Source organism: Chinchilla lanigera, unplaced genomic scaffold (genome assembly GCF_000276665.1).
Source record: "Chinchilla lanigera isolate Chin_1 unplaced genomic scaffold, ChiLan1.0 scaffold00002, whole genome shotgun sequence".
NCBI lineage: Eukaryota > Metazoa > Chordata > Mammalia > Rodentia > Chinchillidae > Chinchilla > Chinchilla lanigera.
In genome coordinates this window covers 54,018,371-54,031,675 of record NW_004955403.1, presented here as the reverse complement: position 1 = coordinate 54,031,675, position 13,305 = coordinate 54,018,371, and the positions used below count along the sequence as shown (strand labels likewise).

The 13,305-nt window shown below is 41.9% G+C and overlaps 1 protein-coding gene across 1 annotated transcript in view; it reads left to right on the top strand.

Moving 5' to 3' along the window:
- Agpat5 (1-acylglycerol-3-phosphate O-acyltransferase 5) overlaps nt 1-13,305 on the top strand; it is a gene marked incomplete in the record, with an annotated part of 47,363 nt that overhangs the window by 20,688 nt on the left and 13,370 nt on the right. Inside the window, 3 exon segments of the mRNA XM_013514614.1 lie at nt 1-116; nt 1,429-1,518; nt 4,427-4,508. Of these exon segments, the coding sequence (XP_013370068.1) occupies nt 1-116; nt 1,429-1,518; nt 4,427-4,508 (288 nt within the window).

The window sequence follows — 13,305 nt, the reverse complement described above, 5'->3', positions numbered from 1 at the left end:
TGGACTGGATTGTTGCTGACATCCTGGCCATGCGGCAGAACGCTGTGGGGCACGTGCGCTACGTGCTGAAAGACCGCTTGAAGTGGCTTCCGCTGTATGGGTATTACTTTTCTCAGGTAACCTGTTTCTCTGCTTTTTAATGTGTTAGATTTATTTTATCTATTTGACAGGATCTCGCTCTGTAAGTTGGCCTCGAACTTGTGATCCTTCTGCCTCAGCCTCCCAAGTGCCAAGGTTATTTATGCATCAATTTATAGCAATTTTATATTTTAAAATTCAATATGTCCTTAATATTAACTTACGAGGATTTTTTTTCACATTGTTTTAAAATTACTGGGATTGAGCCTTATTATGCATGCCAAGTAAATGCTCTACCACAGAGCTACATCCTAGGCCACATGTATGGTTTTTAAGTAGTTATATTCTAAATTGAATTGTTATTATTCATATTTTTTGTTTTTTGAGATAATATCTCACTATGGAGTTCAGGTTGGCCTTGAACTCACTATATAGCCCAAGCTGGCCCCAGATTTGCAGTGGCCTTCCTGCCTCAGCCTCCCGAGTGCTGGGATTATAGGCTTGTACCACCATACCTGGCTTGTTATTTTTTAACAGAGTGTTTATGTAGTATGTGATTATCCGTATAGTTAAATGAAATAGCAAAAATTAAAATGTTGAAATGTCAAATAGGAACCTTAAAAGCATAGAATTCAATAGTCACCTTAAGAAACAAATGATAAAAGTATTTTGTGACCCATAAAAGACAAAACAAAGCAGTGAGCTGTCATACGCTTAGCATGAGGAAATGTGCTTTCGTACATCAGGTGTCTGGGAGGCCGGTTTCTCCGCCGGGCCTTTCCTCACCGCAGGGCCTCGTTCCGGCGAGCATGCATGTCCCCGAGTCAGCGCTCTTCCTAGAAGGCTGCTGCCCCCCCACCGGCACCCGCACCTCCATGCCCACGCGCACCCAACCTTCCTGGCCTCCTTTGAGGCACAGTTACTGAGGAAGCCCAGCTTGAGTGTGTGCCTTTGGGTGAGAAAAATGCAGTCCATGTGGGGCCACATAAATACCTGTAACCGGTCAGATGTTTAAATCCCTGAAGGTCGTGAGTGTTGGCATTTTAAGGATACTTTTGGTGATTCTATAAGAAGTCAGTGGAAGATTTGGGAATTGGGATCTGTCTGATCAAGTTTTAGTTTAGAGGTTATATTTTTAAGAAATAAAGCATTTTTATTTTGAATTTTACATTGATAGATTTCAGGTACGTATTGTTTTGGTGCAAATATTTGAACATGCTGAATAGAGCATAAACTCTGAAATGGAGTTAAATGCTTCGTTCTTTGGGAGGAAAGTGGCCTTTCTGACACCTGTAGCCATTGCTTATTTTAAGGATAAATGTTTCGTCCTTTCAATTTTTCTCTGTCCAGCACGGAGGAATCTATGTGAAGCGAAGTGCCAAGTTCAACGAGGGCAAAATGAGGGACACGCTGCAGAGCTACGTGAGCGCGGGGACGCCGGTAAGAGGGCCTGCTTTGTGATTTCAGAACTTAGAGTGCAAGAGTTGCTTTGAAAGTGACTTCCCACACGTGATAAGTAAGTGAGGCTTTGCTGAGGCAGTAGAAGCCCTCTTGTTGGGGGGGAGCGCTTCTGCTCGGGCGAGCGCCTGGAGCTTCCTGCAGACGGCTTCCACCGCGGCCGGGAATGAGGGGTGTGTACTCCGCGCCGGGTCTGCGGCGAGGACGCCCCAGCCGGGAGCCTCGGCCTGCTGCCCGCGCCCCACATGCGCCTGACCTCTGCATCAGGTTCCTTTCTGAAAGGAAGCAACTGTTTTCTGTCAAGTGTAAATTTGGATTTCTTGTATACACTGAGTTGTTTGAAGAAACAAAAAAGGATGAATAAATACAAATGAAAAAATCCTTCAATGGGAACGTTATTTTACAAAATTTTACTCAAGAAAAAAAGAGTCCCCGCGTCCATGTGAAGAACGTGTGCCGAAAGAGGCGGGAAACGCCTCCGCAGCGCAGCGGTAGCCACCTGCGGTGCGGTGACCGGTGGCCTAGTGCGCAGCGGCTGCAGCCACCGCGACTGCGGGGCCGCACGCCTGTGGCCCGCGGCCGAGGCTCCGTGCGCACGTGCAGGTCTTGCCTCCCGCCCGCCTCCTGCCGCCTCTGCCCTTGGGTGATCACAAGAAGAGACACCCGTTTGAACAGACTTTCTTATCAGAAAACTCCCCGAGCCAGCTGTCACCTCATTTTAGACGGAGCGTCGGGTGCTTTTAAAGGCAGGCGCAGCTTTTCGTGTTCCCGGCACGGTGTGGGTGGCACCAGAGGCCGCGGGCGCAGGGAGCGAGGCGGAGGGCTCCGGATTCACGCCTTTAGAATCGGGATGGTCGTTTCATTTTTTTAACATTTAAGGCCCATACAAGCAGAGATTATTGCCTGCTTGTTAGACTCTTGTTTCTGAAAGTTAATGAAGAACTGACTTGGTAGTATATATTTATCAGTCGGTTTCCATATGGTTCAGTATGTTCCATAGGAATCTACTCCATGACTACAGGCATCCTTACTCAGTATTAGGATTGCAACTTCAGAGTTTGTTTTTTAAAGTGCACTTGTATTATAAATGACTAAGAAATGCATCTCCAAAAGGTGCTTACTGGTAGATGCAGATGGAACGTGTTTGTAACCAAAAGGACGGCTTCACTGTAGAAGTCCTTCAGTTAGAATTCAGTATAAAAATTTATGTGGCAGGTTGGAAACTATAATTTTCTTCTGACCTTTAAATTTCTTTTAAATGAGAGGGAGGCTCTTGGAATCGGATTATCTGATAATCCTGTGAAATCAGATTTGGCTTTAAATCCTAGATCTGCTGCTTAAACCTTGGTACTTTGCACAAGTTACTTAACCTTTCCAAGCTTTGCTTCCTTATATGCTAACTCTTTTAGTGACTACTATTTAATATGGTGGTAGGGCTTAAATTTAGAATTTAATGTTGGTGCTGTAACAAATTTCCATGAGTGCCGGCTAAAAATAGCAGAGGTGTTAACCTTACCATTTCTGAAGGTCAGTCCAGGATGGGTGTCTCTGGACTCAAGCCATGCTGTCATTGGGGCCGTGGTCCTCCCGGCGTCTCCTGTGAGAGCATATCTGCAATAGAAACATAAAAAGGGCTTGGGATGTAGCTCAGTGTGAAGGCTCTGGTATCCATCTCCAGTACCCCCCCCCGCCACACACACACACACACACACATAAAGTTAGGTAGGTGGGCCCCATGGTACATGCCTGTAATCCTAGCACTCTGGAAAGCTGAGGCAGGATAATCACTACAGTAGGTTGAAGCTAGCCTGGGCAGCTTAGCAACTTAAACATGCTTGGTCTCAAAATAAAAAAAATTAAAAGAACTGGACATGTAGTTCAGCACATAGGCCCTGGATTCAACCCTAGTACCACACGAAGGAAGGAGGGAAGGAAGGAAGGAAGGAAAGACGGAAAGAAGGAAGGGAAGAAGGAAGAGAGACTCCAGTACATAGAAAAAAGGCTGTTTTTAATAGCAAGTTATCAATTCAATAGTTGGTTATAACTTGAATAATCTTTAGTTTTAAAATAGGTTTTTAATGTAAATACCTATGTTATTGCTAAAGACTGAAGCATCTATGTTTCAAATGGTACTACAGAAAGGTGTGGCACATCTTGAATAAAGAATATTGAATTTTTAAAACTATGGCGATCATGACAACAGAGAATAGGATCTCTGGTTCCTTCAGTGAAGGTAGCGGATAAGGGATTTGTGTGTACACAAAGTAAACTTCCGTGCATAGTTGGATTTGTTTGTAATCGAATATCATTGGGCTTTCCCGCACTGGCCCCTGAGCTGGAACAGGGGCATCCGTTCTTCGACACCCTACTCAGAAGAGGCCCCAGAACCCCACATCCCCTGTGGGAGCCCTTTTTGCCCAACTACGTGGGAGGCTGAGGCAGAACGATCACAAGTTCAAGGCCAGCCTGGGCGATTTTGTGGGACCCTGTCTCAAAATAAAAATGACAAGGGTTCAGTCTCCAATATTACCAAGAAAGGTAAAAGAAGAAAATGCTGCTGGGTCTTAGAGGAGAAAGGCTGTTTACTGATTATAGGTGAGCATTTCATGACCAAGTTTTTAACTCGTGACTGTGAGCATGACATTAGAAATGCTTCTAGATTCCTAGTCACTGAACTACAGTGGGTACATTTTGAGTATAGTCCATGTTGTCGTCAGACTTACTAAAGTTTTGCATTTTGTTTGCTCTGCTTGAAATGAAGATTACATACATTTCTCCAGTCCTAGGAAATACTGTTTTAACATTAATAGGATTAGCATTGATCAGTTTAGAACAGTAACAACAACAAAGCACACACCAAAACAAACTGGGTTTTCTTTATGTCCCACAGATGTACCTTGTGATTTTTCCAGAGGGAACAAGGTATAATCCAAAAGTCCTTTCCGCTAGTCAGGCATTTGCTGCTCAACGAGGTAAGTAAATACTGGACTGTGTTTCAAAGAGTAATTTTTAAAGATAGTGATGTTTTTAGTTTTTCTTCCAGGAATAGAAATTTATGTTCTTCAAAAATTGAAAGAATGGGGGCTGGGGATTTAGCTCATGGCAAAGTACCTGCCTGGCAAGCGCAAGGTCGTGAGTTCGATTCCCAGTACCGGGAAAAAAAAAAAAATTGAAAGAATGAAAGTATTATCTCTTAGAAAATACAGTTTCTTCTTAATTCATCTGCATGTCGGTACCTGTGTGTGGGAGACTAATTTCAGGTGCTTGATAGAATGCGCGTTCCTGCGCTCTGCGTTTCATGAAGACCTCGCCTGTGTGACTGTGCAGGTGTGGTCTGTCTCCAGAGCGTGGGCGGCGTGTGATGGAAAGAGTTACTGTTCTGTAGGTGTATGTTCCTTGGAACCCAGACTCTTCTATTACCTATACGGCTGCAAGGTGCCTCACATTGCAGATGTTGCTTTGTGACGTGGTGAGATTGATGGAGGCCACCGGCCAGGGACAGGGCAGACTCCGTTGGAGGAGTCCAGCTGGCTGTGGCCCAGCTGCCTGCAGTGAGGGCTGGATTCTGCAGAGTTCAGCTGCTACTTGCCAGCAGCTTTGCCTCTTGCAGTTCCATCCTTACAGATGACAGACAAATCCATTAATTGTAAATATGCTATTCAGACAAAACCAACCCTTAGACGTTACACCTTGTTGCTGGGCAGATCTCTAGTAATTTAAGTGTAATAAACTTATGTAATGGAAAGAGTACAGTCTCTGTGAAGAACAGACTTACTATGTTTTAGCTTTGAAGGGTTTGATTCCTCTTCCTAAATTCACCTTTTACAATAAAATATATTTCCTTCTTAAGTATGGCATACTTTCAGTTGGTAAAACAAATGCTTATATGCTAATGATTTATTCACCATGTTATGTTTATTCAGAGTTGTGATTTAAATATTTTTTAATAGGGCAAGTTATTTTATGTATAACTATTATTACTAATATTTTAAGATTAATTTTTTAAATTACCCAATCTCTTCATTGAGGTGACTATCTAATATATCTAGTAAAAGTTAATAATTTGTACTTTACTTTTTTTTTTTTTTTTTGGTTTTTCTCCGGTACCAGGAACCGAACTCACGACCTTGCGCTTGCCAGGCAGGCGCTTTTGCCGCTGAGCTAAATCCCCAGCCCCTACTTTTTTAATCTAGTATTATGCTAGTTACCTATAATTGATTGTTATACTATATTGGTCTGTTATTTTCCATAAGTCATAAAACTTTCTTGAAGTTACCAAAAGGGAAAAACAAGAAAAATTCGTTTCATGTTTATAATTTTTAATTGCTAATGATTAATAGAATGATAATAATTGATTAGTATTATTATTTTTTATTTTAAAAATAAAAGGAGGAAAACATTAACAGACAGACATTTTATTTATTAGACATATTTTCTTGTTACTGTAGAGTAACAGACAATTATTGTGTGAACAGTCTATCTAGAAAAGATGTTCCTATTTTCTTTGCTTTTAAATCACAATTGAGATTAATTAAAAATAATAAAACCAGTATAACTTGTGTCTTCAGTGTTCAGCTAATTTTTCTTTAAGAGCATTGAAACAAATTGCACTTGTTGGTGTATAATATGTAAAATTATCAGTAATTTTGCTCCTGAGGTGCTTTCACTTGCCTCTAACTTTAAAAAACAGGTCAAGAAACAAGACAAGTCAAAATCATCCTTCTTAAAACATTGATACTTGTTTACATATTGAAGGCACTACCTTAATAGTTACAACTCTTCAGTTTTCTATTGATAATGGCGTTGGCAGGCGTAAGGGGCATGACCAAGTGTGCGTCCTATCCCGTAACATTTCAGGGCCCTGGTTATGGCTATTTTCTGAATGCATTTTGCCTAAAATAACTTACTACCCACAAAATATGTTGATTCAGTATCAAGACTATCACTTAAAATATGCCTTGTTATAGTGTCAAAAACTCTTAATATTATATTCACTTTAAAACAGGAGTCATATTAGACCATATTCAAACCTGTTTCCACACTAGAACGTTGTGTTCTCTGTGCTCGTCGTTTATCTGAGAAGAACAGGGATGAAGAAAGGGAGTGAGGAACGTCTGCTTTCCAGTTCATTTGGAGCGATGCTCCAGCAGCGCACTTGTCACCCTGGAGCTCATCCTGCCCTTTGCGGTTGAGACTACAGCTGTGTTTCGCTTCCTCAGAGCCTGGCTGCTGGCTGCCTGTTTCTGCAGCAGCTGTAGCTGGCAGCCAGGCCGGGCCCTTGGCTGTAGCTTATTTTTCAGCTGGAAAATGTGGATTTAATGCTTACTGGTAGCCTTTCACTTTATGTGCAAGCTTCACGGCGCACAGGAAAATACTGACGGCAGGCGCACTCTGTGTGTCAGAAACGGCTGGGTGTGAGGAAGCGGCCTCCGTCCTGGCTTGTGGACACGTAGGCCCTGCTGTGGAGTGGCTGAATGTGTTTCCCTTGAGACTTTGTTTCCAAGTGGTTGGTAAGGAATTTCAGTTAGTACATTAGCATATTTTAATATGCTGATAATATTTCTGAAATATATGACATTAAAGTACAAAACTCTGGCTAATTAATAAAAAAAGACAAACTACAAAAATGGGAAAAGAGCCTGAATAAGAAATTCAAAAACCATTAATGACCTTGACTTCTGAATAAAAAATACTCATTCTCCCTAAGAATGAAAAAGTACGGATTGAGTCCTTTGAAGGCAGTTTTTGAAGGGCAGGAGGACAGATGCGGAGGGGAGCATTGTTGCAGTGACTGGGGGAGACAACAACCCTTCCACAGGATTGTTTGTTTCCTGTGGCTGCTGTTAAAAATGGACACAAATTTGGTGGCTTCACACAACACGGATTGATCCCATTGTTCCTACGTATGACATGGATCAGGCAGAAGGTTGTAGTTCACCCCTGAGATGTCCCCAAAGCCTCCCACATTCAGCTGTGGGGCCCTGGGCAGGTGGCAGGTTGAGGCACTGTGTCGTGCATGGCTTCACGCGGTGACGAGTTCACAGCGATGTGCTGTGAGGAGGTGTCCCTGGTGGGAAGCGTGACTTGCAGGGTGTGGCCCAAGAGGCCGTTTCTTGCCCGGCCTCCTGTCTCTTCTCTCTCCCTCTCTGTCACCTCCCCCATCCCAGCTGCCCTCTATCAGCCCCTCTGTGAGCCCTCTTGCTTTTTCTGCCTTGGTGCCAGTTGGCCATTGACTGAAGCGGTAGAAACCGTGAGCCCGGTAAATGTCTCCTCCTTAATTTTCAGGTGTTGGGTATTTTGTCCCCGTGATTGGAAAGTGGATGGTAGGACAGCTTAGAGCACAAGTTTATTTTCATACAGTTCAGTTACTGACCTGTCTGAAAGCCTCAGGGGGCGAAACCAAAGTGCTGCAGGGCCGCTGTCCTGCTGAAGGCTGCAGGGCCGCTGGTGCTCCTGGACAGGGGTCTGGGCTTGGTTCAGCACGTGACCTTCACCGTCTTCACGGCATCCAAAGTGGTGCTGGGGCCCACAGAGCGTGTGCCGCCCTGCTCCCCCTCCTCCTGGTCGCTGAACGTGCTTTGCTGTTCTCGGCTGAGCTGCGACTGTCTCTGAGGCCTCCCGCGTTCCCCCTGTGCCTGCACTGGCGTCCTGGCTGGGGTGTCATTTCTTGCCCTCCAAAGCGCTGCTGGTTTGTGGTCCTTGAAGCAGCTGACAAATTGTGCGTCCACACCGGCCTTCCGTGTCCAGTCCGTGCCCTCGGATTGCAATGCCCCGTGTTAGGAACTCTTCATGTTTTTCTTTCTGACTGACTACCCATATTTTTCACAGATTTCCTTCCACTTCACATTCAGGGTGTCTTTGCCTTTAAAAGTTTATGTTCCACTGCCAACATGCAGTGCATTCAATATGCCTTTTTATCGCAAAATCTTAATTGGGACTTTATTGGGCTCTCTGTATTTGGAGAGAGGTTTTTTCCGTAGATGTGGCAACCACAACAGATTCTGTGCCTCTCGTCCCGCCTCCCCGCTCTGCGGGAGGCTCCTGGAATCTGGTCGCTTCCTTCACGCCAGCTCCTCTTCTGCCGCGCCCCTCCCAGGTTACTAGAGTCCAGTTCTAAAACGGAGGGGTTCCTGCCCATGCCTTGGCTATTCCCTGTGCTGCTCTGTGTGTTGCCTTTCGGGGAGAGCTTGGACCCTCTCCTTCCTCCTCACATTTGTCCTGTCTGCTCTTCACATGCAGCCCGCCTCAGACTCCCAGTGGCCCCCATTCCCATGGTCATTGCGTTTGTTCATTTCCCACTTGGTCATTGAGCATTACGTGTGATCTCTCTTTATAACCAGGTAACAACTCTGACTTCATGGTAGAAGTGAACAGTGGAGCGTAGCTTTTTTAAAGGAAGGTACATGTGCCTGTTCTTTGAGCATTCTCCTCTCTTACCTTTTTCATTATGTTAGCTCTACTTTTTTTTTGGCTTATCCAATCTGTAGCATTTCTTTCTTTTTTTTTTTTTTTTTCTGGTACCGGGAATTGAACTCACAACCTCGTGCTTGCCAGGCAGGTGCTGTGCCGCTGAGCTAAATCCCCAGCCCTGTAGCATTTCATTCTTTACGTTAAAAAAAAGAAAGAAATTTGATGTTTCCTAAGACTACAGTTCTTGCCCTTTCACCTTCTGTCCCCTCTCCCTTTTCATCTTCTGACTCTCCGTCACTGCCGTTGTTTCGTTTATGCTGCCTGTTCACAAGCTCTAAAATGTTCCTTTCTGGCTGGTTCTTGCCATTGCTTTTTTTTTTTTTTTTTTTCAGTTTTATTTTTTATTAGTCCTTGTTTGCAGTATACAGTGATCACATTCCTCCTGGAGAATTGGTAATGTGCAGACACATCTTAATTCTCCTTTTGGAGATCAAAAAGGGTTTCAGAAAATGGAAAGATATTCCTTGCTCATAGATAGGAACAGCCAACATTTTGAAAATGGCCATACCGAAAACTGTTGTACAGATTCAGTGCAATCCCAATCAAAATACCATTAAGATCTGGAAAAAAATTCCTAACAATTCATCTGGAAACCGAAGAGAACTAGAATAGCAACAGCAATCCTGGGCAACAAAGGCAAGGCAAGAGTAATCAAAAGCCCTAAGTTGAAATTATACTACAAAGCTACTGTGATAAAAATCAGCACAGTAGTGGCAAAAAACAGACCTGAGGATCAGTGGAACAGATTAGAAGATGCATGCACAACTACAAACACACTCAGACACCTTATCTTTGACAAAGGGACCAAACTTGTTCACTGGAAGAAAAGTAGCCTCTTTATTAAATGTGCTAGAAAAACTGGCTTTCCACATGCCAAAGATTAAAACCAGACCCATGTCTGTCACCATGCACTAAAGTCAAAATGGGTTAAATATTTAAATATTAAAACAGAAACACTAAATCTACTGGAAGAGAAAGTAGGTAGGAATCTTGAAGACATAGGGCAGAGTTCATGAGCAAAACCCAAACTACATGGGAAATACTTCAAAGAATAAACAACTGGGTTCTCATCTTATTGAAAAGTTCTTAGACATCAAAAGAAATCAGAGTAAAAAGAAAACACACGAATTGGGAAAAAATTTTAGCCAACTGTCCATCAAAGGACTTCTATCTAGAACATATAAAGAAGTTTTTAAAAGTCAGACCCCCCAAAAAATGGGTATCTGAGATGAATACACACTTCTCAGTTGAAGAAATACAAATTGCAAATAAATATATGAAAAAATGTTCAACATCATTGGTCATTTGAGAAATGCAAATTAAAACAACACAAATTCCATCTTATCCCAGCAAGAATGGCTACATCCAGAAATCAACAAATGCTGACGAGGCTGTGGGGAGAAAGGAACCCTTCTCCACTGTTGGTGGGAGTGTAGAGGGGTGCAACCACTGTGGAAATCAGTATGGAGATTCCTCAGTAAACTAGGATTAGAGGTCCCATTGGACCCAGCTATTCCCCTGCTGGGTATTTTTCCAGAAGAATTAAAACATCATAGCACGACAATGTGTGTGCAGCCATGTGTATAGCAGCACAGTTTGTCGTAGCTAAATCTTGGAAACAGCCCAAGTGCCCACCAACTGAGGAACAGCTAAAAAGATGTGGTCCTTGTGTACAATGGAGTACTATTCAGCTGTAAAGGAAGGTAAAGTTGAGTCTTTTGTGGGTAAGTGGATGCAACTAGAGGCCAAATAAGTCAGGCCGGCATGTATAAACATCATATTGTCTCCCTATGTAAGAAACTGAAAGAGTAAACAAAGTCTGAAAGGTACAGTAGACCTTGTGAAAGGGAAAGAAACTAACCGCTCAAAAGGAAAGAACAAGTAGGGTGAGGGAAAGGAGAAAAAGAAGAAAGAAGGAAGGGAAAAAATATATGCACAAGATAGCTAAGGTAATTGTACTGCTGATGTCTATTGGTTTATTAAAAGGAACAGTTAATGCTTAATTTCCTTTGACCAATTTTGCATGCCTATATCTGTAATCTGAACAACTGCTTTGAAGATAACAATATACAATATCAACCACTGTTGATTTCCTATCATCTTGTTTTCAAATTCTGTATGATTTTTAATGTTTTTTTTAAAAAAAATTTATTCTCTTTAAAGTAAAAAAAATTTAAACTTCTTTTCATTCCACCCCGTCCCTTCCATCTCTTGGTCCCCGCCCCATCAGCAAAAGCTCTATCTTCCTGTTTCCTACCATGTATCTTTTACTTGGCTGTTTATGTATGTTTTGTGTTTCTCATATAAGAGAAGCCATATGACTTTCATGCTTGTATGTGTGATTTGTTTCACTTAACATTATGGATTCAAGGTAAAATGACTCAAATTTATCCTCCTTTAGGGCAGAGCAGTAGTCCTTTATATGTAAATATCACATTTTCTTTATCCCTTCATCTGTTGATGGACATACAGACTCTGCCAAGAGTTGTGCTGTCACAAGTGTGTACATACATATGTCCCTGTGATATGGTACCTTTAACTCTTGGGAAGCTACCTAGAAGGGGAATAGCTGGGAAAGAGGGCACTTCTAGTTTACTTTTTGAGGATTTCCATGCTGGCTTCCATAGTAGTTGTTCTAGTTTGCATTCCTGCTAAGGATGTGGAAGGCTCCTTTTTCTCTGCAGCCTTGCCAGCATTTATTATTATTTGATTTCTTCGTGATGACCATTCTTTCTGCGGTAAGATAGAGTCTGTGTTTTTTTAATTGTCATTTCTCTGATGACCAGAGATGTTAACATTTTTTTTTAATGTATTTACTGTGCATTTGTACTTCTGAGAAGTGTCTATTCATCTTACTTGCCCATTTTTTTTGTTTGTTCTTTTATTCTGGGGAATCTAATTTTTTTTGAGTTCTTTATATATTCTGGATATTAGTCCTCTGTCTGAGGAATAGGTACAAAAATATTTTTTCCCATTCTGTAGGTTGTCTCTTCACTGTTGGTTGTTTCCTTTGCTGTGAAGAAGCTTTTCAACTTTATATGATACCATTTGTTGATTCTTGAAGTTATTGCTTGTGCACCTGGGGTTCAGTTTAGAAAGTCTATGCCTATGCCTGTGTGTTCAAGAGCTTTACCTGTTTTATCTTCCAGCAGATTAAATGTTTCTGTTTTAATATTTAGATCTTTGATCTAGTTTGATTTTATTGTAGAACATGGGGAGAAATATGGGTTTAGATGCAATTTTTTGCATGTGGATAGCCAGTTTTCTCTGCATCAGTTATTAAAGGAACTATCTTCTATGGTATATTTTCGGTCTCTTTGTCAAAGATCAGGTAGCTGGACATGCCTGGATTTATTTCTGTATCCTCTGGGTGTTTTGTTCTGTTTCTTTTAGTTTTCTGAATCAGGGATTCTCTGTGTAGTTCAAACTGGCCTTGAACTCACCATTGTGCCCAGGCTGGCCTCAAACTCATGGCAGTCCTCCTACCTCAGCCTCCCAAGTGCTGAGATTACAGGTATGTAACACCACACTTGCTACTGTGTCTTCTGTTCTATTCCATTGATGTACATGTCTGTTTTTGTCTTAGTACCATGCTAGTGTTTTGTTTCATCATTGTAGCTTTGTAATATCATTTGAAGTCCAGGATTGTGATCCCTCCTAGTTTGGTCTCTTTACTGAGAGTTGCTTTGTTATTCTGGGTCTCTTCTGGTTCCATCTGAATTTTAGGATTGTTTTCTCTAATTCTTTGAGGAATGCTGTTGGTATTCTGCTTGGGAATGTATTAAATCTGCCCATGAGTTTTGGAAGTATGGTCATTTTGACAGTGGTGGTTCTGCCTATCCAGGAACTGGCAGTATCTTTCCATTTTCTTATGTCTTCATGGATCTTTTGTTTTCAAAGCACTTTTAATTTGTTACAGAGGTCTTTCACTTTGGTTAGGTTAATTCCTAAGTGTTTAGTTTATTATGAATGGAATTATTTTCCTAATTCTTCCTCAATGAGTTCTTTATTGGTGCAGAGGAATGCAGTTCATTTTTGCAAGTCTGTTTTGTATTCTGCATTGCTGCATTTGCTCATTAATTCCAGCAGGTTTTTGGTTGATTGTTTTTGGATCTTTATGAAAAGGATTGTGTCATGTGCCAAATACGATAATTTGATGTGTCTTTCTCATACATATCCCTTTTATTTCTTTGTCTTACCTGATTTCTCTGGCTAATATTTTGAGTATGGTATTGAACAGGAGTGATGATAATAGATATCCTTGTCTTTTTCCTGATTTTAGAGGGAAAGCTTTCAGTT